This window comes from Numida meleagris, chromosome 1 (genome assembly GCF_002078875.1).
Source record: "Numida meleagris isolate 19003 breed g44 Domestic line chromosome 1, NumMel1.0, whole genome shotgun sequence".
NCBI classification, from domain to species: domain Eukaryota; kingdom Metazoa; phylum Chordata; class Aves; order Galliformes; family Numididae; genus Numida; species Numida meleagris.
The window spans coordinates 176606323-176629188 of record NC_034409.1 but is presented as its reverse complement, the minus strand read 5'-3'; the positions used below and the strand labels follow the sequence as shown (position 1 = coordinate 176629188).

Genomic DNA, 22866 nt, shown 5'->3' with positions numbered 1-22866 from the left:
GTTGAGCACCAGCACCTGGTCAAACAGCACCAGTCAAACCAGCACCTGGTTTGACAGGTATTGGCCATGGGTGTGCAGCGACTCTTGGATCAGCCTTGCTGAGCTCTTCCTCTACCACACGGTCCTTGTTCTGACAGTATCCATTACCAGTCCTGTCACAGAAATCAACAGGAGTGAAAGAAAGAAAACTGGTGCCATGAAACCTGGGAGCACTGTAAAGGGTGGGAAGCAGCTGACAAAAAAGACACGGGGGGAAAGTCTTAGGACGTGAACAGATCTGTTGGGAAGCAGACAGGAGAGCAAGAGTGGCTTGGAAGGGTATTCAGGGTCCAGTTTTAGCTCCAACTCGGGAAGCACGATTCTCTGAGCACTGTAAAAAGACTCCATCCACAACAGCTCTGCTCATTTGTTTACGCTGTCAGATGGGAAAATCTGCATCCGAACAGCAGAAACGCACAGAAACCTGAGTTTGACCTCTACATTATTAGAATTCTTCTCTCAAAAGGTTAATTAAATTTATCCCTTCCACAAAATAGATTTTCTAATACTTTTTCTTAGATGCTTCATTTCGTAGATGAAGCATTTCTGTTAGCCTTCTCTACAAATCGAATATCTAGTATGCTATACAAAGACAAGTACTTCCATTTTGTTTGATATATTTACAGCCAATAAAAACTGTTGAGTGCCTTGGAATTTATGAACCAGCTTTCACCCAAAAACACATCAGCAGTGTAGGCAAGAGGTCAGAGAAAACTGGCTTTAAAAGTGTCCTGTTATCAAAAATCCCATCTATCCCAACATTTTTTTAATGCATCATCTATTTTGACACAAATTGCTTGAAATACAGCCAAACCCTTTTATATAAAATTTAATATTTGCCTGTTAGAAACAGTGAGAGTCTATCAAAGGTTATACCTCATTGGCCTTATAAGATGCAACAATTTCTATTCTACTCCTAACACTTCTGTCTGTGGAATAGAAGACCAAGATAAAAATCGGTATTCAGAACAAAAGGGCCTGTTCTTGGAACTATAAACTTGACATACCTGTAAATTATCTTTAACTTGATATTGAAATCAATGAAAATGCAGGTTCTGTATTTAATCAGATCCATAGTGATTCAAGATTTAATGCACATGTGTGAGTCATGTCGCTACACAAACAGTATTTCCTAGCCAGCAATAGGAGTAATTCAAAGGGAGAGCCCACGGACACAGTCTGAAGCGCTAATTTAGGCAACTGGCTGATGTGTGGCATCTTTATTAATTACTTCATATTTTAGGCTGATTTTACCTGACTTACTTATACGATTCCTAACGAAACTAAAGCTCAGTCTATCGGGGGAATCCTTAATGGGTTTTTCTCAAGGAGACATGAGGTATATACCAATATTTGGAGATACGCTTAGCTAGAAAGTCTAGCTGGGTTTTTATTTGTTTTTAAAGTTCATCAGTTTTTGTTGCTCGTGTTTATTCTGTATTGCAAAATAAATGCACCGTACCTCTGCAAAGAGATGTTTAACACATTACTTTTTTCAAGTATGGCACACATACACAAGTTTACATGGTGATCATTGAAGACAAAATAGATCTACAAAAACAAAGTCTGGGTTTTTGAAAAACCTTTATAAAAGGTGAAACAATCACCACACTATTTTTTTTTCAAGCCACTATAGCAACACTAACAGATAGTAGGTCTTATCTTACTTGGCAAATCTTTGATTATTATACAAAGCAACTGAAGAGACCTACGCAGGAGATGTGTTTTCTCTTTAGTTATTCTTATAAATATATCAGCCTGCTGGATAATGAATCTGAAAACACGTTGTGTTCAGAACAAACAGCTCTCAAAGGTGAAAGGAGACCAATATTCATGCTCTTTCAGTCATCGGGTTGACACATGACTGACACACAGCTGACAGTTCTGATGTCTGTGAGGCAAGCACCTAAGTGGTGTTAGAGGCCAAGCAGCTGAAATCAATTCAGAGAGGTCACTGGAAAGTACTTCAATGGTAACAACTACTGGTTGGAAAGGAACTCTAACAAAGAAGTTCCCGTTATCCAGAACCTACTTTGTTTGGGTCCCTGCTTACCTAACAAGTTAGGTAAACGACACTTGCAAATGCTTACACATTTAAAAGAGAAAGACAATCGCCCTGCGTTGATTAAGTCTAGCCCAGAAAATACTGCTCGGAGCTGAATGTTTCAGCACTGTGGAGTCACTGAGAAAAAAAATACAAAGTAACTTGATTGAGAAAGTTGCAGATCTTCTGAGAAAGTTTTAGATCTTCTCCTGAGAATCAGTCCAGTCCAGAAGCATAGTTCACATAGCATCGAAATTCATTAGCTAAATTTCGAGAGTGTTTTGGAATAAACTTGCATATCTTCACACCAAGATGCTGTGCTGCCTGTTCCTCCATGATTGCACCTGTAGCAAAAATAATTGGTAGTTGATGAGAAAACAGTAACAATGTCAAAATGTTTGGACTCTTTATTAGCTCCTCCCAACTGCCTGCCTCTTTTTTTTTTTTTTTTTTTTTTTAAGAGAACACACTTAAAGCAGCTGAACTGTCACTTTGTTAACTGTCTTTTCAACAACTGAAGCCTTGGGCTATTTAAGCATGAAAGAACGGAAGAAGCCCCAAAGAAGTGAACATCCTCTAAGTTTCAGAAAAATAGGTAGAAGGGTAAGATCAGTGCCCCTTTCATAGAAAACAGAAACGTGCACTCAGTCTTACTGCTACATGCCAGAGAAATTTCATGGTGGGGAGCATGGGAAATGCAAACAGATTACATATACTATTTTATTTAAATAAACCACAGCGTGATATTTATGGCTCCACACAAAGAAATCGTGTGTGAGAAATCCACACTAAAAAATCGTGCCTTGAGTAGTATTTGTCAAATCTTATAAACTGAAGGCCCACTTAGCCATTTTAGGGAAAAAAAAATCTCAGGACTATTCTCATGCATGACTGTCATTTACAATTAAACAAAGAAGTAGACTTTCTACGTCCACATATTATTTTCATTTTTCTCTATTTTGCCTACTTGGTTGACTGCCCAGAATTGTGCGTACACAGGGTTTTTGTCCTTTGGCTTTTGTTTTGCAAAAGTTTCCTGAATGTTTTCAGAGGCCTTATTGTAAGGTTACAGTTTTAAGAACCACCATAACTGAGGCAGACACTCGTAGCTTCTTAAAACTATCGAGTTCATCCTCATGAAGAAGGCCCTGCAAATGCACTCAGTAAGTTTTCCAGTTTCACCGCTGTTATCACCGATTTTTAATTCCTCCTGCTGCATTTCAATGCCTAAGAACCAATTTTTTGAACCAGTGGCAGAATTCTCCTGCACTCGTTCACACTGCAATTGCTATATTTACCAGTAAGGAGTAGGTGATATGGAAAAGAAAAAGAAAAAAAATTGCCTTTTTTGGTTTTTGTTTTCTGAAGACTTAGCTGAAATCATCCCACTCCACAGAGCAAAGGCCATTCTAACCTGTTTGTCTTTCTATTTGGTTCACCTTAGATTTTGCTAAATATGCAGCAGCTGGAACCCTGCAGTGACAGCCATGCTTAGGAAATCGTACATTCAACAGGAAGCGGCACCTCTGTTTGTCACAGCCATCACTTCAGTCATTGCAATTCTAGAGAACAACTCTTATACAAGAAAAAATATTCTGGCACTTTGCAGGGTGATCTTAACAATTTGTCAGTAATTTAGTAAAACTCATAATGCAGTAAGAAAAAGGGCAGATTTTATTAAATAAAAATTAATTAAATATTTTATTTTATAAAATTTATTAAATATTTATTAGAATACACCTATCTTCAATGAAAAATAAATGTGGAACTGAAGTATACCAGTACAAAGCTTACCCTGTTCTGGATATATGTTCTTCCTAGAATTACCTGTAAGTCAGTATTGTTGAGTTGGTATTTTTCTCACTTGAGTACGTTTGCCTTTTGAGACAGAAAAAGAGCTGCTTACATCTTACATACAGACCTTACATACAGACCTACATATTTTTATTAATGATACCTGTGCAAAGCAGAATCTTTCCTTTTGTTAAGTATTTGATGGTCTCTGCAGTTTTTTGAAGACATTCCTCGGACAGATAGGGTGGATCTGCTACTACAATGTCAAAACTGTGCGGCAGGAGATTTTCAGGTAAGTTCAAAGGCTTGTTGTAATCATAGAAGATAAATTCTTCTCCGTACACAGAAAACCTTCTGTCATACTCCAGGATACACACAGAAAAATCTGTGCCGTCCTGTTCTTTCAGCTTCTGGTACACACTTGGTGCACTGACACAGGCTATCCTGAAAAAAGAGACAACAACTTAGACTACTGATTTTAAAAGGCAACAAAAATAATTACAGCAAAGACAATTCCCTAAGTTCTCGGGGCTGCTATGGGAAAACATCTTAAACATTTGCCTCAGATAACGTACGTAACTAGAGTGAAAAGCTTATTTCACAGCAGCAATGAAATATATTTGAAAACTTGTTTTCAAATGAAAATCTAATCCTTGCAGAACTAAGAGGAAAAAGTTTTTTCCATCTGTTCTGCAGAAATGTATGAAAACAGAGAAAAGAATTAGAAGTCATTAATATGCTCTGGAGCTCAATATATTTCTCAGGGAAAAAAGAAAGAAAAAAAAGATCCATAGTAAACTTCTACTACTGGCACAGCTTGCCCAGAGAGCTGGTGGCTGCCCTGTCCCTGGAGATGCTCCAGGTCAGGCTCCGAGCCCCTGATGGAGCTGTGGTGTCCCTGTTCAGTGCAGGGGGCTTGGACCAGATGCCCTTTAAGGATCCCTTCCAACTCTAAGGATTCTGTGATTCCACGATTCTGTACGGCAGAGCCTACAACATTCATTGCAATTTGGAACAAAATCAGTAGGAAGCACTGAATAAGTAGTGGCAAGGCATTTCTGTGCCATTTCCCCCAAAGAAAGATGAGGTACAAAAGCCAAAGAAAGATGAGGTACAAAAAGTAATGAATAACACTGCGTGCTCTCTCTGCATAAATGGGATAATTACAGAAAAAAACCAAAACCTTGCAAGCCTGCAAGGTAGCTATTAAATCCTACCTGCCACCTTTTCCAGCTGCCACAATCGCTTCATTAGCCAGGCATGATGCAGTCTCATCACTGTACCAAAACTGGCTCAGTTGCTGAGAAAAATAATGCACAATGATAAGCAACATCATCTCTTCTGATCATGTTATGCACAATTAGGTGTTGAGAATCCTATGTGAAGAAAACCCAAATCCACTGCAACTTCTTGCTTCACAAACTACAAAGATGACCATTTTCTGGAGAATCTTTTTTCTTCTGAAAACCAAGGACAAACAGCAGGCAGCTTACACTGCATGTTTTCTAAAGCACTTACCTGCGGCATCAGGAGAACCAAGTAATGCAAAATCACTGACAGGGTTAGCTCAAACCCAATTTGCAGATGTACAAGATAAACACATGCTTAAATTGGGTTACTTCAGTAGAAAAGGAAAAAAAAAACCTTGAAAAGTGACAGTAGAGAAGGAAATAAAGGATAAAAGTACTAAATGAGAAGAGATCATAAACAGAAAGAGTGAAAAAACAAACTCAGAGAAGAAAGCCAGTCTGTGAGATGAAAAAATGCAGCAAGGCACCCACCCACACAACCAAAGAAATAAACACAAGCAGAAATGCGTGTGGAAGGAAAGAACATTCCTTCTTATTACACTGTGTTGTCTCAAACCCAGGGAAGAATCTCCACTACCCTCACACACCAGGCTGGAGTTCAAGTCTCCAGAGGGCACAGATGATTCTGTTGGCAACTTTATTCCCTTTCTTCATGTAATTTACCTGATTTAATATTAAAGTGAATAACCCTACAGTGCTAACATCCACAAACAGCTGGGCCACTCTAGGAACATCTCGAGTGTTCGCCTTTTTATTATCCACCCACAAAAGAAAGCTGGTGAAGGCTGTTCCCCTGCAATGCTAACCAATGTGCCTCATTTGCTGCAGCCTTGTTTCTTACCCAGTCTTCTTCTATTGAGCCAACAGAATATTGATTAAACCCTTGGGAGGTCTTCATGCCCTCTCTCTGCTGCTGTTCCAAATAGAACTCCTGGAGGGCAGCCAATGTGTGGGATGAAAGCTGGGGAACGTCATCATCATCATCATCCATTTTTCTAGACATTGACCAGAGGGAAAAAAAAATAATTAACCCTTTTCAACGGTGGAAGCTTTTAATAACAGCCTACTCTTCCAAGGAAAAACATTCCTGACACCAGGGGCTCAGTCTGACAGCTAACCAGGAAAACCTCCCACAGGGCACAGCACACCCTCCGCTTAGCAGCTTTAAAGCGGTCAGAGGCAGAATGGAAAGAGCGTGTCTCCAGAGGGAACGCAGGAGCTGTTTCTGTACAACACAGAAGTGGCTTGTATTTGTATAGGGATGTTGTCATGACACTTTGTATACCCTGCATCCAAACACCACTTTTGTATCAGCTTGCTGAAAAAAACACCAAAAGCTTTAATGGATTTCACAAATCCTTTGGAATATTTTCCCTTCTCTCCTAGACATAACGATAGCTGCCAGTCATTTCTTGCCATGCTGTAAAGTCACAATTTTGACTCCAAATGAATAAAGCAGTGTTCTAGGATCAGCGTCACCTGGCTTCACCTCCCACACTGTAACAAGACTCCTCTGTACGCTACAAACCTGAAGCAGACGAGATGCTCAAGAGGATGCTTTTATTAGCTAACACTACATGACTGCCTTGTGCACCCACGAACACAGACGGAGCTCATGTCAGAAGCACGAGGCACAAGCGGGCAAGCACAGCCACTGCCGGACGCTCCGTCTGCCGGGTGCCACCGCCTCGCTGCTCAGCGCGCCCCGCGCAGGAGCCGAGCGCCGGGGCCCTCCAGTCCTTGCCAGCAGGGGCACTGCCACCTCGTGGACCAAGGGTGACAAGCAGAAATTGGGCGTGTGAAACTCGAATTTATTCTCTTAAGAAACTAATTTCCTCTGCACTCATTCCATGAACTCACATACGTGCAAAGATTTCAACAGAGCTCAAAGCGGGTGCACCCCTTCCTTTGCCAGAGGTCTCGCAGCAACGCGTGCCACCAGAACCACAGCTAACTTCCAAAGTTAAGCACGCTTCACCTGAGCTAGAGCTGCTTAACGCTTCTTCCACCCTCGGTTGCAGTGAAGACTGCAGCGCTCTCGGCCTTCTCGCTTTGCTCTTTCCTCTGTGCTGCGCACTCCTGCAGAGCTTTCATTCGGGACATTTCCTAAAACTCAGTTTCTCTCCGCTTGCTGAAATGACGGGCAGCTCACCACCACAGGAAAGCCATTGCACAGGGCACAGCACACGCAGGGTGCTGCGATGCAGAGCCCATCACCTGCCTCGTGCAGGGGAAATGCTGAAGCCAGGCCACCCGGTAACAACACAACGGCCCGTTTTGTTCCTACTTCTTGACAACAGTGCATATTGCTAACATCCATCGTGGCCCTGTACAAGCACATTTATTGTTGGGACAGATGTTACAAATTACTTTTCATCTCACACTTTCTCTTTAATTAAGTGTGTCACACATGCAGAAATCTGGTTCACTGTTCTCCCTAAGGCAAGCACACATCTATGCTCTGATGCTAAGCTGAAACAGATGCAAACTTGCAATTCTTAAGTCAAAAGCTGAAATTTTGATCTTATGCTCCATGAGCCCGTACGGGCCTTTGGAAAGGCTGAATCTATACAGATGAAATGAAATCTTCACAGACAGAAGCAAAGATTGTTGTGTTGGTGGAAGGGCGGGCATACAAGCAGAGGCATCTTTTTTCTACACACGTTATTTTAGCTCCTTTTTAACAGTCTTCCTTTTGGTTTGCATAGTAATGCTTCAGGAACCGAGCAGCAACTGTGAGGCTGCAAGGAATGGTAACTCAGAATACGTGGTAGAAAAATCATGAGGTCCATCTATTCGGAACACTTCCAAAACTCAATGTGCCTTTCTGAACAAACATACATTGTCTACAAAGACTGACTTAAGTCTTCAGCACGAAGACATTTTTATGCACATGAACCACATTATAAAACTATTAAAGTAAGTGAGTTTATGCGAACAAGACTTGTAAATTCCTTTGGCTTCAAGCGAGCAGGAAGCGCTACTACTTGAGACCGTCTGCAGCCCTCCCACACACCGCTGCTCTCAGGTCCAAAAACAGCCCCAAAAGCTGAGGAAGAATGGGACGAAGCAGAGGAACCCGCAGCGCCTCTAAGCACCATCAACAGGAATACAAAGTTTAAAACTAGCAACGTGTCAAGTCTGATTTACTGTTATGTGAATGCTGCTGGCCTCCAAAGGGGCAGCTCGACCCACTGATTGCGCAGAGTGAGCGCACCGACGCCACACACGACAGCCCACAGCCTGCAGCTCGCAGGGCAGAGCCCTGTCCCTGCACAGCCGAGCCCCTGCCAGCTGCTGAGCTGTGCGGGGCAACGCACCACTTCTGCGTGACAGCTCTTCTGAAAACATAACAAAATGAAGAGGTAATAACACCACATGGGAACAGCAGCACAGAAGACTCCAGTGCCTCGTCTACAAAGCAGTACTGTACAATTTAACACTGGCTTCCAGCTCTCGTATGAAAACACTGATTTTACACAGCCAAGTCCTAAAATGGAGACGAAAAAAAGTCAGAAGGAACACTGGAAAAATTAACTCACTCACAAATTCCTATGGGCTTTCACAGTCTTTCTGTGCCCCGGTACATTTGGTCCATCCATAGTTAGGAACTTACGGACATCTGGAAACCAGCACTCAGTGAGATACAGCGCAGCTCCTGTGCACAGATGTGCCTGTGCTCCTACAGCAGAAGCCTGGGAACTCATACCCACCCAGTTAGGTTAGGCACATGGGGCTGTGTACCCGTGCATTACTGCTTACCCTGTAACTACAGAAAATGGAGTCAGATCCTTCCAGAGCCACAGCACTACTCAGGAGAGACATTCAGGAGGTAAGAACAAGGCGGCACACGTATTTATGAAGCTACCTCAAAAATTCTCTTAAAGCAGGCAACGGCTCCTTCAGAGCTTTTACCTCCAGACTGCACCACAGCTGACTAGCTACCGCTTCTCTGCCAGCGGAGAGTTCAACCTGACTCGTGGCTGTAGGTCAGGCTTCCCTATCCATCTGGGTAATGCAGAAATACTGTTTGGCGCACGCACAACCAGAGGGACACGTTGCTGCTCTGCCAGTTCCCAATACTCACTCCTTTACGGTACCCTGAAGAAGTAATCTCATTGTAATAAATGTCCCTTAGCTGATGGGAGGAAGGAAAGACTACTGGAAGGCCAAGGAGTATTAACACAACTGGGAACTGGTACTGCTAACCTCTGTGAGGGGAGGGAGGATGCTGTTAGCCCCTTCAATCTCTTACCAAGAATATAAAACGTGCACGTGCAACTTCTGAAAAGACCTTATTCTAGCATAGCATAGATCTAAAATCAGCATGCAACTGAGTAAAACATAGCAGTATTTTTCCCAAGCTGCTGCAGGCACTCCTCGCACGGGAGGAACTGACATCGGACCCCCACTCCGTCTCTCATACCTCTGCAGTGCTCCCCCGTGGCCCCAGGCTCCCGTCCCTTAGCAGAGCCTCCCTGCATTCGCTCACCCTCATTCATCTCTAACACAGCCCTTTCTGTGATGGGGGAACTGCAGCTGTATGCTGCACTTAAGACAAACGTGATCACGCATTTGTACTGTGGTTTCATGATGTATTCTGCTGCACTCCCTTCCTTTCCCTTAAAAATTCCAGCATTTCCTGGGTGATGTGACATTCTTCATAGAATCATAGAATCATTCAGGTGGGAAAAGACCTTCAAGAACATCGAGTCCAACCACAACCTAACCATACTACCCTAAAAACCCACTGCTAAATCATGTCCCTGAGCACCATGTCCAAATGGTTTTTAAACACATTCAGGGATGGTGACTCAACCACCTCCCTGGGGAGCCTGTCCCAGTGCTTAACAACCCTTTCTGTAACGAAGTTCTTCCTGATATCCAACCTAAACCTCCCCTGGCACAACTTGAGGCCATTTCCCCTTGTCCTGTCACCTGTCACCAGTGAGAAGAGACCAACCCCGCTCTCACTGCAATCACCTTTCAGGTATTTGAAGAGAGCAATAAGGTCTCCCCTCAGCCTCCTCTTCCCCAGACTAAACAGCCCCACTTCCTTTAGTCTCTCCTCAGAGGGCATATTCTCCAAGCCCTTCAGCAGCCTTGTTGCCCTTCTTTGGACCTGCTCCAGCACCTCCGTGTCCTTTCTGTACTGAGGCGCTCAAAACTGAACACATGTACTCGAGGTGGGGCCTCTCCAGTGCCGAGTACAGGGGCAGGATTCCTTCCCTAGTCCTGCTCACCACACCATTCCTGATCCAAGCCAGGATGCCACCGGCCTTCTTGGCCCCCTGGGCACACTGCTGGCTCATATTCAGCTGACTGTCCATCAGCACACCAAGGTCCCTTTCCATCAGGCAGCTTTCCAGCCACTCCACCCCAAGCCTGTAGGGTTGCCTGGGGTTGTTGTGACCAAAAAACCGTGCAGAACCGTGTGCCAGACCCACGTGCACAGACTGCTGCGGAGCTGGCTGCCTGCACAGCGCGGCCGGGCGGGCCTGCCGCCTGGGAGAAGCGCAGGGGATCGCTCCACACACAGAAACGACGTTCCGCACCGGCCGCCTGCCCCCTCGTCGCCCCGGATCGACGTGCCGAGCGAGGGCAGCCGGCCCTACGCAGACCCCTGGCTCCGCAGTGCCCCACGGCCCGCAAACGCCCCCGGGGCCGCGGGAGGAACTCCGGACCAGGCCGGGCCCCACCGCCCGCTCTCACTGCGGAAGAGAGGCGGGCGGACGGGCACCGCAACGGCCAAACCACTCTCCGCCGCGCGCCCACTCACCGGCCGCCAGATCCCTCCGCGCACCCGGGCCCACTCCGCCCCGCCCCCGAGCCGCGCGCGGCCGTGTGGGCCGAGGGGCGCGCGCCCCCTGCCGGGCTCGGCGGGCGGAGGGCGGTGCCTGGCGCCGCCCCTGCCCGCCACTTCCCGCCCTTGCTGAGGGGAGGTTTCGCGTGCAGCCGCCGGCGTTAGTCGGTGCTCTGCTGCTGTCCGGTATCCCGAGCGGAGCGCGGCCTTCAGCCGTCGGAGGGGCTGCCTTGGACCGTAGACGCGCTCGTAGCCCTTCTTCCCCCCTCTCTGGTGCTCCATCTGGCTTTAAAACAGTCTCAGCTTGACTAAACGAATGACAGCTTAAAGATGAGCCTCATAAAACCACCTAGCTGTATCTAGAGCTGGATGTGCCTAGCAGGCCCTGCTGTTTCGCCGCACTGCTGAAGCTTTATGAGACACAGCCTTGTGCTGAGTGACGGAGGTGCTCAGCCCCTGGTCCTGCAGCAGTGCGCGGCCATCTCAGTGCCAGAGGAATATTAACATCGATCAAATATTTTTGCAGCACTGCTTTGTAGGCAGCAAAGCATAAAACCTGTGGGGATTCATCAGTTATTCCTTCGGACCCCTGTAGTACATCACTCTCCTGTTTAGAAGCAGTGCCTTTCAGGGCAGTAGGGAACTGTGGGCTTTCCCGTTTGGTTTTGAAGGATGACTTCTGAGGATTCTGAACTCAGCATTGCATGTGTCCCCCTCTGTTCTGGAAGGTCCAGCCAAAAAAGATCCTCATCCCAGCATGGAGGGTTGTCCTGCACGGAGTATGCCCAGGCTCAGCCCTTTGGCTGCTGCTGCAGTAATTTGATGCTACAAAAAGACCTTCTCCCATGCACCGCTGCAGAGATACAGGGACCTGGCTGTGTGCTGCATTCCATGCAGCTTTGTCTTAGGTGAAAAAAAGTATGCAAAGGGCTGATAGAATTAAAGAATGGAAGGGTAAAGGAGGCTGTGCAGTTGCATGCAATGAGTCCAGCTCTCAGGAGCACCAGGCCCTGCTGCAGCTAATGGCTCTTGCTTTCCAGAAGGTTACAGACATCACACAGGGCACATGGCTCTGCAGGCCTGGGGGCAGGCAGGGTAGCAGCATTTCAGCTGTGCTGTCAGACACTGCGTGGAGTACTGCTTGAATCTGATATAGGTGATGCTAGCAGGAAAGTGCAGATGCTGGAATGCTGGAAAACAGGTTGTGTCTTACAGAATAGCTTCTCTGGGGACATGAGAGCAAACTAGTCACCGGTGTGGGAATGCCGGTAACGTGAACCCAGCAAGATATTTCTTATTAATAGGCTTTATGGTTTCTTAATCCCTTTTTTGCAGGAAGGTGCCCAAAGTTAAGCTACCTACCCCTTCCCTTTTGGTCACAGACTCGTGGTTTTCTTGGAAATGCAGCAGTGACACGGGCATCTCTGAGACTTCAGTCTGACCATTCAGACCACTGCTGCTTTACTAACACATCCGCAAGTGCTCTGTGTTGGAGCAGCTCAGGACCAAAGCGCACAGCAGCTTTTAAAAATCAATTTATGCACTGGAAAGCAATAGCAACTTGCTGCCAATAAGGATTTTGTGTTTCTGTGTTTGGGCTTATTTTACAGTCCATCATATTTTGCCTTTACTGATGGAAGTCCTTGCTTCTGAGTTGTCTTGCTGTAGCACAAGCTGTAGCCCTTTCAAAGAGGAAGAGGTAATGAGTTTTAACTAATATGAAAATGCATTATTAAATTTCAGTTGTGGAGTCTTTGCTCTTGCCATGAATCGAGTCTAAAAAAATTCTCAATAGCTATTTTCCCAAAAACGTTGACGTTTTTAGCAATGGCAAACCAACTGCACATTTCATTTGGAAGACAACCAAGCAGTGCTTAACCATACATGGATTGCATCTAGTAAATGTCAGCATTATCCTGCTTCTGAAAAGGAAAAATAATAGAAGATGAAATACTTTGCAGAGAAACCTGCATCATCTCACTTAGTAAGGAAAGCTTGCTGCACTTTTTCTTTCAGTGCCGAGTTGTTCTACTGCAGATGCAGAACACAGTGTGCACTACGGCCCAGTGGGGTACTCAACGTGCATCACCCGCAGCACTGTCGGCCTTCCTGAAGCTTTCAGTCATCCTCTGAATTTAAGCGCAGTACAAAGTCGTTTTCAACCTCAGCCCACTTATGGACTCCCAATTCTCTCTGTAATGGAGATGCAAATATTGCATGTGATCACAATGACTTCTCTTTTTGTCAGGCTTTTTAGAGCCCTTGCACATAATTCATGGATCACGAAGAGGGCTACAGACCTCAGATGGAAAAGCACTTTGGGGGAAATCTAATGGTATTGGCGTTTTAAATGGATTTTAGAAAATCACAGAATGGCAGTGGCTGGAAGCGACCTCTGGAGGTCATAGTGTCCAACCCGCTGCTAAAGCAGGTTCATGCAGTAGTCGCACAGGGAAGTGTCCATTTGAAAAACTACAAAATCAGTCAATCAAACAACAAAACAACCCCCCCCCCCGAAACAGGATGACCACTACCTCCATACTTTTTAATATCAGTTGATTTTACTATGCCACGTTGTCCCCAATTTATGCTGTGCTCTCTCTCTCTCTCTCTCAAAAAAAGTTACGAGATAAATACTGACATCCAAACTTGATGGATCTTTGTGGCCACAGCCTTCTCACATTCATTTCTGCTTTTTCCCCCCAAAGATGCAATTACTCCGCCATCACAAGAAGCAGGAAGGAAAATATATAAAATATATTTAGCAAAACCAGTAAAATTAAAGTGGAACAGAAAATGCAGTCAAGTAGCAAACACTATGTACAGCAGCGGTTTTACAGTTTGTCCTACACATACCTCCACACTCATTTCACATACGCTTCTTAAGGAGAAGGAAGAAAACAGAAATAAGCTTACGAAAGAAAACATATTTTTCCTGAACAGTAAAGGGTTTATCACTGCTTTTGCTTTTGAAGCTCCAGTCCAGATTATCAATATCTATGTTTCAGAAAAATAAGAGGACACCATTCTCTCAGTCCCTAGATTACACTGTCCTCCTACAGACCACACTGGTATCTCACACAACAATTACACTCATAGCATCCAGACATTATCTGTCCATCTTCAAGGATGTAGGTAACAAACAACCGAGATACAAAACAGGTATCTAATTTTTCCAGCTTTCCTGAGGCTGAGTGAAATGTTTACATACATGTGCGCTTATCAAAATCCATGTTACAGTACATTTTTAACAGTAGTTTGTTAAACCATGAAAGTGCATAAGAGCCTACAAGCAGGCAGAAAGTACTTGGGAACAGTCTCTCCTTACAGCGGCAGAACGCAAGCCTTCTCCAGAGGAGTGCTGATCTGGTGAGAGACAGGAGAGGACATCAGTGATCTTCCTAAAGACTCCAGAGTGTGGCGGTAGGCTTTGGTTCTCTGAGTTACGGCAAGCGCTGGCGGGAGCAAAGCAGCACTAGAAGAATTGGTGTGGTACTAGCACTAAAGCCAATGTCTTGACTACTTATCACCAAGTTATGGAGGAACCTTTCAAGTCAGCACTGGTGAGAGTCTAGAGGGACGCCTTTCATTCGGTAAACAGCACGGTGACAGATTGGAAGTGACCTGAATACGCCACGAACCCAAACTGTGACATCTACAGCAATAAGTTACAGCAAACCAATCGCACTCCTTCACAGCAGCGAGCAGCGGGCCAGGCAGCGAGGGGGAGGGAAAGGGAGCACATCACGCAAAGCTGCTGCCTTCTTCGGACTTGCAAAGACAACACGGTATTGGCAAAATCAACCTGATAACAGCTGATGGGTGTGAGAACAGTTGTGCCATGAGATTCGGAGATAGGAGCAGAAAGAACAGTAGTTACACAGCAGTCAGTGGGTACTTCAGTGTTTGTTGGAGATGATTTGCCTGAAATGTTTCTCAAAAAAGATTTCGTTATATAATTAGCAAACCTCATGCTGATTGTGTTGTATCACACAATTCCAAAACGACCCCACGCTGATGGAAGGGCAGCATTTACTAATCCTTGCAGGATGACACCAGGTAATGAGAGGTTGACACCTGCATTATGAACTTGCTTTTCTTTTTACAGAGTAGCTTGACTTTTCTTTCTTATCCCCATAGAAGGTTGCAAACTTTTTACTCCCTACTCCTCGTGCCCACTTCCAGACCTCCTCCTTTGCTCAGCTGCCAAACTGCTCCAGCACTGAGGCTTCTTAGAGTCAATGGCCATCGGAAGGGAAAACCAAAGCAAACCAGTCGCTACCTTCACCACACACACAACTGAAGCAAATGAAATTTCTTAAAGGAAACACTAATGGGTGTTGCATACATTTCCACAAACAAGTATGAGTAAAGGTTTTGTACCCAAATCATTCAAGTTTATTCCAGACCTCGTATTTAAAGTAAAATAGTCCAGTCTTCTACACGCAAGGCTCCTGGATGCGCTGCTGCTCTCAATCTTGCCAGCTTTTTTCAGGGACTCGCCCGAAATTACCTTGCGTGTTTCTGTCCTTCACCAAAACAGTCACTGAACCAAACCAGGCCACACCAGTGTACGGTTGCAATAACTGTACTTTTGAAACCAGTAACATTTCAGTGATACACACGGCCAAGGCGTACAGTGAGCTGCCAGCACCACAGCTGCAGCGTAGTTTTACTTTCAGGATTTGTGAATTTTTCTTCTTTTGAAATAAAAGATGATGTGAATGCATGAAAGGAAGAGGGGAACAGACCAACATAGCTGTAGATTTTCCAAACATAACTGCATTACAGAACATTAGGAGCTGCTGCCTGCAAGCAAGCTATTCCAAAATACACAAAGTAACATACATTGGATGCAATTTACATGGGAACAGACACTAGTTTGGAGAACATTTCCATGCCATGCATTCTTGGAACTGTTTAGATTAAATCTACACACAAAATTTGAGACCTAGAAATCAGCATTCCTTCTGGGAATACAGACACCACCAATAACAGGGGCCTGAAAAGTCACCATTACTTTTTTTTTTTTTTTTTTTTTTTTTTTTTTTTTTTTTTTTTTTTGAGAACGTGGGGGTGGGGGGAAGGACACAAATTTGTTTTTATGTTCCCAGCCACTTCTGGGAGCTCACTGGCGCTGCCATGCAATACGCCCCTCACACACCCACACCAACCATGGTTCTTTTTTTGATGGACAACCTTGTGCCGTTAAGTGCTGACATGAATCTAAAGTTAGCCCAGCAACTTGAACCAAAGGGCTGCTCGTTCACACAGCCCAGTGCACTCATGGTTAGCTCTCAGTTCCATAACGTTCCTCTCCTTGTTCCCACCATAAGGAAGGATAACAAACGCTACTTCAGGGGTTCAACACAGGTGGGACTTCAGAACGTGACAAACAAGAATACACACAAATCACACATGGCCAAAACAAAATAAAAGCCTTTAGTGGAAAACACTTTGATCCTCTTCCTGTTCATGGATCTTAAAAATACAGAAGGTTTTCATTTCAAAATTGAAAATCCAGCGGTGATAAGGCTCGATTACATAGCTGCTTCCCAAGTTTTATTGCAATAAATTGTGAAATAGTTCTATGCAACTTTGTATCACCCACTGTACAGGTAAAACAAGACATGAAATCAACTAGCACTTCAATCCCTGCTTTTTATAATACATAAGCTCAACATAGTACTGAATTGTACGTTTAAATATTTACACATTTGATTGCCAGCAGTCCTAGCATTTATTGCCTTAAAGCTGCATGGTTACTGCATGGAAGTTCCTCATTTTGCACAAAGAGAACAAATAAACGGGGATTTTTTCTTCATTATGAAATATAGAATTGTTCAATGAGAGATTGAAACGTGCTGAGCAGTACTATTAGAAAGCTTGTCTGTATGTTTGCTTTTTTAAATCAGTTTCAAGTATCAAGCAGTAATAGATGGAAAATCGCATGAGTATGATCTTCCACTGAGGCTGGAAAAGCCTTCCCAATCTTTTATAATGGCCTCAAAGAACATGAAAAGCAGGAACGGGAATGGGACGAAAAAACAGCACTTGCTTTAACTCACTGAGGAGGAGGGCAGGCCAGGGACATCTTATTTCTCAATTGCTTGACCCCAGTAAATCTCAGCTTGCTTTTTTTTTTTCTTAATTTTTTAAGACAGGTGATAGCTTAAGGCTCTACAGCAAATCACACCACTTGCTTCATGATCAGCGCTAGGGAGCGTTCATCTCACGTACTGCAGAGGGCACGATCTCATACTGGAAGCAACGGAGAGGTTTCAGGGCGCTTTGTGTTTTAATCATTGCCACCAGGCTGTAGTTACATTGAGGAGAACTTGAGGGACAGAGACATGGGAGAAGCGATTGGTGTTCGTTCACTGCAGAAAAGCATAGAAAGAAAAAAAGCAATAAACCTACCACCACGAGAAGCACTTGACAGAAGCAGCAGCACCAAGGCCTGGATGCCTAACAACTGCCCCTCTTCTGTTTTTCCTATTTAGAGCAGAACTGAGGCACCGCGGTGGGGAATCACGTCTTAGTGAAGAAGAAACCACCACTGTAACTGAAGCAGCCGCGACGCGCAGCCAGCAGCACTGTACTGCAGTAGACCATTCTTGTGGAATACCATTCTGCCGCTGCCTCTACAGCCTTATAATTATGAAAACCTTCTGTCTTCATTACAGTAAATCTTACACCTCACAAAACTAAAATTAAAATATTTAATATTTACATAGCATTTCCAATCCTCAATGCATTTTATAGGCATAAGCTAACCCTCACAACACCCCTGTGAGGTAGGTAGGTACCATCGCTATTTTTACAAAGACACAGATTTAGCGACGTGCCAACGGCCGCAGAGGACCCCGTGGAAAAACTGATACAAAATTAGAGGAGCCTGGCTCCTACTCCTGCGCTTATATTCATCAAGCTACTTCTGTAAAGAACACCCCTTCTTACGTAATTATTTAACTGAAATTACTTGAAGTGTTTTATAAAAGAAATGCTGCCATTGTCTCTCTGTAATAGTTTTTACGGATCACAAATTAGAATTTACATCACCTTTTAAATTTTAAATGGACAACTGACTACTCCAAGCAAGCTTATTTTCTAGAACTACATGGCTTAAATACAATGGGATTTACCCAGGTAAACATTGGGGTTTTACCAAGTGCTATGCACTATCAAAGAGATGCTCCAGCTTTAAACCCCTCTCTTTGAACTTGTAGGATTTGGACAAGCTGAGAAAACAAGTTTCTCGTTCCTGAGGAAAACCGTGAGCCCTTTATCACTGAACAGTGAAACACAAACTTGGGGGCAATAAGATGTAGCAGACTCTTGTGGTAACTCAGCAAAGGTAGTTAAGGCATTATGTGCATGAAAGCAGAAGTGTAATGCAGTCCACTTCTTTCTGCCCGTGTGTGTCTGTGCTTTCAAAGTCTTGAATGTCATGACCCAAGCAGATGGTCATGCCTGCCAGCATCAAAATCTATAGACTGAACAACAGAACATTACTATAGTAGCATTAGAAATAGCTAATGGGGGAAGGGCTGGAGAAATGAGAAAGAAGCTACTGGATTTCTGCTCTCAGAAGGAAAACACTGGAGCAATAATCTGTTTTTGCAAAAGGAATATTATGCCTAGACAACATTTGTTACAACTACATCAAGCAGCATTTGCAGTTCAGTTTGACGTGCCCTTTTTGGATTTGTTTTCTTTCAAGAAACAAGTGCCTTTTAAAAACTATTATTCCCTTTGCATGGTGAATGGAAAAATCAATGCAGTGATGCTGTCAACATTTCAGAACTGTTACTCAGAGCCAGCACTCAGGGTCCACTGGAAATGGTCTTAGGCACTGTTCTATGGACTTGAATGAAGTTTTACACACAGACATACAGCAACTGGATGTGGTGTTTTGTTTTTCTTGGGGTTTTGTTTGGTTTTGGAAGGGATATATATGCAAAATAGTTTAGGTAGAAGTAGCCACCTAGCCAGGAGTATGAATTCAGAGAACTTATTGTTGAAAAATGTTCTGGGAATTTCAGGGATGTCACTAAGTGAAGACATCTTTGCGTTTGCTCTGAAAGAAACATCAACTGGCAAGGAAAGATCCATGTTGAACAGACAAGAACAGAAGAAAAATTAAAAAGAATGCTGTTCCACATAACATTGAGCACAAAAATCACACAAAGGGCTCTCTAGGACAGTTTCCCTTTAACATAACACTGATTTTAAATAGAGGGGTAAACAAAAGTTTTAAAATCTTCTAAATTTGTTTTTGAAAGTAAATCTTCATACTTTAACAAGTCTCAATAGACAAAATAAGGTGTGCATCAGCACTTATAACAATACAGTGGGCCTTAGAAAAGTAATGGGTATGCACGTGAATTTGTTCTAACCCCACTTGTACTCCCAATCAGTATTATAACCCAATCAGTTATAATACTTAAGATAATTTCACAAATGTGAAGTTGTATTTTTGAATATTGAGACAGCTTTAAAAAAAGTGACGGCGGCACAGCTAGGAGCTAGGAGCATCAGTTATGCAGCCAGATCCAAAAAAGTTGAAGGTATTTGCCACGATCTCTTTGAAGGCGTTGGCCTAGATATTTGACATCATCTACATTGTCACAAACCAGCAGCAGCTCCTAGAGCTCCTCTGGTACACAGGCTTTAATGCCTCATCGTCAGCCTGTGCAATGTACAGACTCAGAGAAATGCCAGAAGCAGTTTCAGAAACATAGCAAAAACCTAAGCTAATGAAAACAGATGCTAATTGAAACAGATGGATCTGCTGGGATTATTATCATTTATGCACATGCACAGTCAAGAGATTTTTTTTTTTTTTTTGAAGGCAAGCACTAGGGCTTCAGGGAAAAATTCAGTGCAACACCTCTCTGTTGTAAAAAAAACTATGCGAATTATGTTGGAAATAAAATAATCAGTGGGAAGGAACATTACCTAGTAAGTTTTATGGTCACTTTTTAATGTGTAAATCTGTCCAGGCCCAGTTTTCACATAAATTAAGAGAAAAGTATAATGAAGAGATGGTTTTTTTGGCCTTGAGGGTCCACACTTGAGAGAGGTACGGATTTAACTAAGAAATAAAGTCTTAGATCACTTATAGCACAGTGTCACAGATTTGTCTTTTTAGAATTCTGGCTATTGTGACTAATAGTGAGATGAACAGTTGAAGGATGGCACGGCGTTGCAAACATGGTGCTGTACATAGCCACGCAAAGGTGTATACTGTACATTTTACATAAATTTTAAAAACACACGGGAAATGTTCAACAACATAACCTAGCAGAGGTCTTACACAAAAGGGCCAACTTCTGCCTCCATGTATTTCCACTAAAACCAATTTTACTCTGCATGCAACATTTGTGTTTGCTTCAGTTTTCTCTGGCTCGTGACTGGAGACAAAACAGGCGTCGCTTTCGTGTTCGCGCGCTGCTCTCCCTTGTTGGTCCGCTAAACTCAGGGCACTGTTCTCTGCTGTCATAACCACTGAAGTGCTGATACAAAAAAAGAGCAAGAGCAGAGCAGCAGGGATGGCGCTACAGAGGCAGAGCTAAAGTCAGCAAAACCCAAATCTCTCACAGCACTGTACATCCCAATTATCTTTCTTGACCAGAGTCAAGTAAACATGGCCCTTGAATCAAAGGATTTGCCACCACTGTTCTAGCATAATTGTTTTAGCTAATGCCCCAACTTTGAGAAGATTGTAAGTCAGTAATTTAGACCTTTCGAGTTGTTATTGCTTAAGCGAACAGTTCAGTGTAGAAATACATTGCAGTTGCACACAACCTGGACATGAATCAAACAGATACTGAAAGTAAAATCACACGTGAACCTTGCATCACACACGGTTCCAAAATGACACTTGTCAGCGTGAAGGGCTGCAACAGGCACACGGCAGCTTAATGCCAACATCCTAAACCAACTCTGAAGAGTCAAATCTTGCCTTAAGTTTCGTAAGTATATGAATTTTTTTTCTTTTAAATTAAGGCAATGAAATGGCTACAGATCCTAAAGTTCATTTTAGGGGAACAAAAATATACACCTTTTTTCTTCTGAACTTTAGGCAGCAGAACATAATGTAAAAACCTGCATTACAGAAACATGCAATGTCAGGTTGATATAGAAAAACAAAACTAAACACAAGTTAAAATACCATTTTTTTTCTCCCCATTCGAACACCAAACTCAAACTTTAGAGAGGAAAAAAATAAAGCTTAAAATCAGCTAAACTGTTTAGAGCTTTTTATGTATTTGCATCACACTCTAACATGATTCTGGGTAGAAAGGAAATCTGCGCGTTTATCTGGACACTCATTTTAAACCAGTGGGGGAAAAGGCACTGAATTTATTTTTCATTGTGCCCATATCTGTTTGCACATATATGGAAAAAATTTAAATTCTAATTTTCTGTTCATTCTCTCCCACACACAAGTATGACAGATTGCAGCTAACACATAATAGCAGAAGCTGATTCAAAGTTGACCTCTCCTACTCCGTTGTGTTATGTTCAAAATTCCAGACTCTCTAGAATCTGAGATGGCTGCAGAGAACCCAGAGACAGGTACAAGATTTAGTCAGCATTCAGCGTTTCTCAGTGCATTTTGCAGAAAGGGTCTAAATTAGGCATAGAGTTTTGTTGTTTATTTTACACAGAGAAGTCCACCAACATTTGCCATAAATTCTTCTAAACTCTTTAAGAAGGCCATCTTCTGCTTACGGTCCAGTGTAGGAGGAGTGCTGCTTGCAGTAAGCTTGTTGAAGGCATCTGCTAGTCGCTGGTAAATTACTGGATCTTGCTGAGTTGACAGTAACGTTTCAACTAGCTCTGAATATTCAGCCTGTTAAATAAACGTGAGTCTTATTAATTTTAAAATAAAAAAAACTGAAGCCACAACATATACAACTTCTCTGGTCAGGACAAAATTCAGAATTAAGGCTGTGACAGAAAACTCTCAGTACTATCTCCCCACCTGTTAGCCGGTTTCACCGACTAGCATGCCAGGAGCAACTATGGACTTGCAGCCTCTCACCTTTCTCTAAACCAGATAAAGACTTTCAATCAGAACAGGCTGAAACTTTAAGCACTCCCTTCAAAGTTATTTCTGGCTCTTAGCATGCGCTCAATTCTATGAGCTGGGCTTCTCCTCCTTCACACCTGCCCCACATTCAGTATGCCATTTCCTCCCGCAGTTTTCCCTTTCTCTATATTCCCTTCCTTGAAATGGACAGCTTAGATTCCTAAGAGTTTCCCACTTCTTACTTGAACAGCAACAGAAGATGAAGAAGCACGTTAAATGTGACTAAGACAGCGAAGGAGCGGTTGAGGGTTTTAAGAACAACAAACTGACTGCTCTTCAGGGAGTAACGGGCTCCTGGCTATTTTTGTCTAACGTGCTCACGTGCCCCTTTACATGGGATGAGTGCTGCTAACAAGATAGAAGATTCATATGGAAAAATGGCTTAACACCTTTGTCAGAGGCTTGTCAACCTGGCAAGAAGGGCTTTCTGGAGCACACTGGGAGACAACGGTAACAACTTGTAGATAAGTGGGGATGGTGACCAGCAGCAGTAAGAACGGGAGGCAGTAATGGATCTAAGAGTGTTCATCAAGAAGGATAAAACAGGCTGAAGGAGGCTGACCTCAGATGTCTACAAAGAAATGCATTCAGTCTTGGAAACAAAACAGTAAGAGCAGATACAGAGCAGCAAGATCACTGCAGAAACTTAGAGGTGGTGGGACAGCTGATATGACTGGAGTACTCCAATGGACAGACAGAAGAGCTTTAGCCAGGGAAGAGCACAGAGGGTTGCCTTTTATGTGAAAGGAAAGAAATTAAGGATACTGTCTTATGG

At 43.5% G+C, this 22866-nt stretch overlaps 2 protein-coding genes across 3 annotated transcripts in view; both read right to left on the bottom strand.

Moving 5' to 3' along the window:
- Positions 1400 to 11045, bottom strand: EEF1AKMT1 (EEF1A lysine methyltransferase 1). 2 transcript variants are annotated; one of them, XM_021379653.1, is made up of 5 exons: positions 10967 to 11045; positions 6029 to 6182; positions 5095 to 5177; positions 4041 to 4321; positions 1400 to 2427 (listed from the first exon to the last, which is right to left on the bottom strand). In XM_021379653.1, exons 2-5 carry the CDS (start codon positions 6176 to 6178, stop codon positions 2300 to 2302), a joined length of 642 nt encoding a protein of 213 aa, XP_021235328.1. In that variant the 5' UTR covers positions 6179 to 6182; positions 10967 to 11045; the 3' UTR covers positions 1400 to 2299. The 2 variants fall into 2 exon arrangements, with proteins under 2 accessions (XP_021235328.1, XP_021235337.1); XM_021379662.1 differs by lacking the exon at positions 10967 to 11045 and adding an exon at positions 10743 to 10936.
- Positions 13733 to 22866, bottom strand: part of XPO4 (exportin 4) — a 76241-nt gene continuing 67107 nt past the window's right edge. Inside the window, exon 23 of the mRNA XM_021379625.1 lies at positions 13733 to 21851. Coding sequence (XP_021235300.1) covers positions 21654 to 21851 — 198 coding nt within the window. The 3' untranslated portion in view covers positions 13733 to 21653. The remainder of the gene's footprint in view (positions 21852 to 22866) is intronic.

Bases quoted from the DNA above. Each gene is read 5' to 3' on its own strand.
- EEF1AKMT1 (XM_021379653.1), bottom strand. From the start codon at position 6,178: ATGGATGATGATGATGATGACGTTCCCCAGCTTTCATCCCACACATTG. The intron at 4,322-5,094 runs GTAGGATTTAAT...CTCTTTTTTCAG, and splicing joins GCAGCTGGAAAAGGTGGCAG to GATAGCCTGTGTCAGTGCAC. The intron at 2,428-4,040 runs GTATCATTAATA...TTTTTGCTACAG, and splicing joins AAAGATTCTGCTTTGCACAG to GTGCAATCATGGAGGAACAG.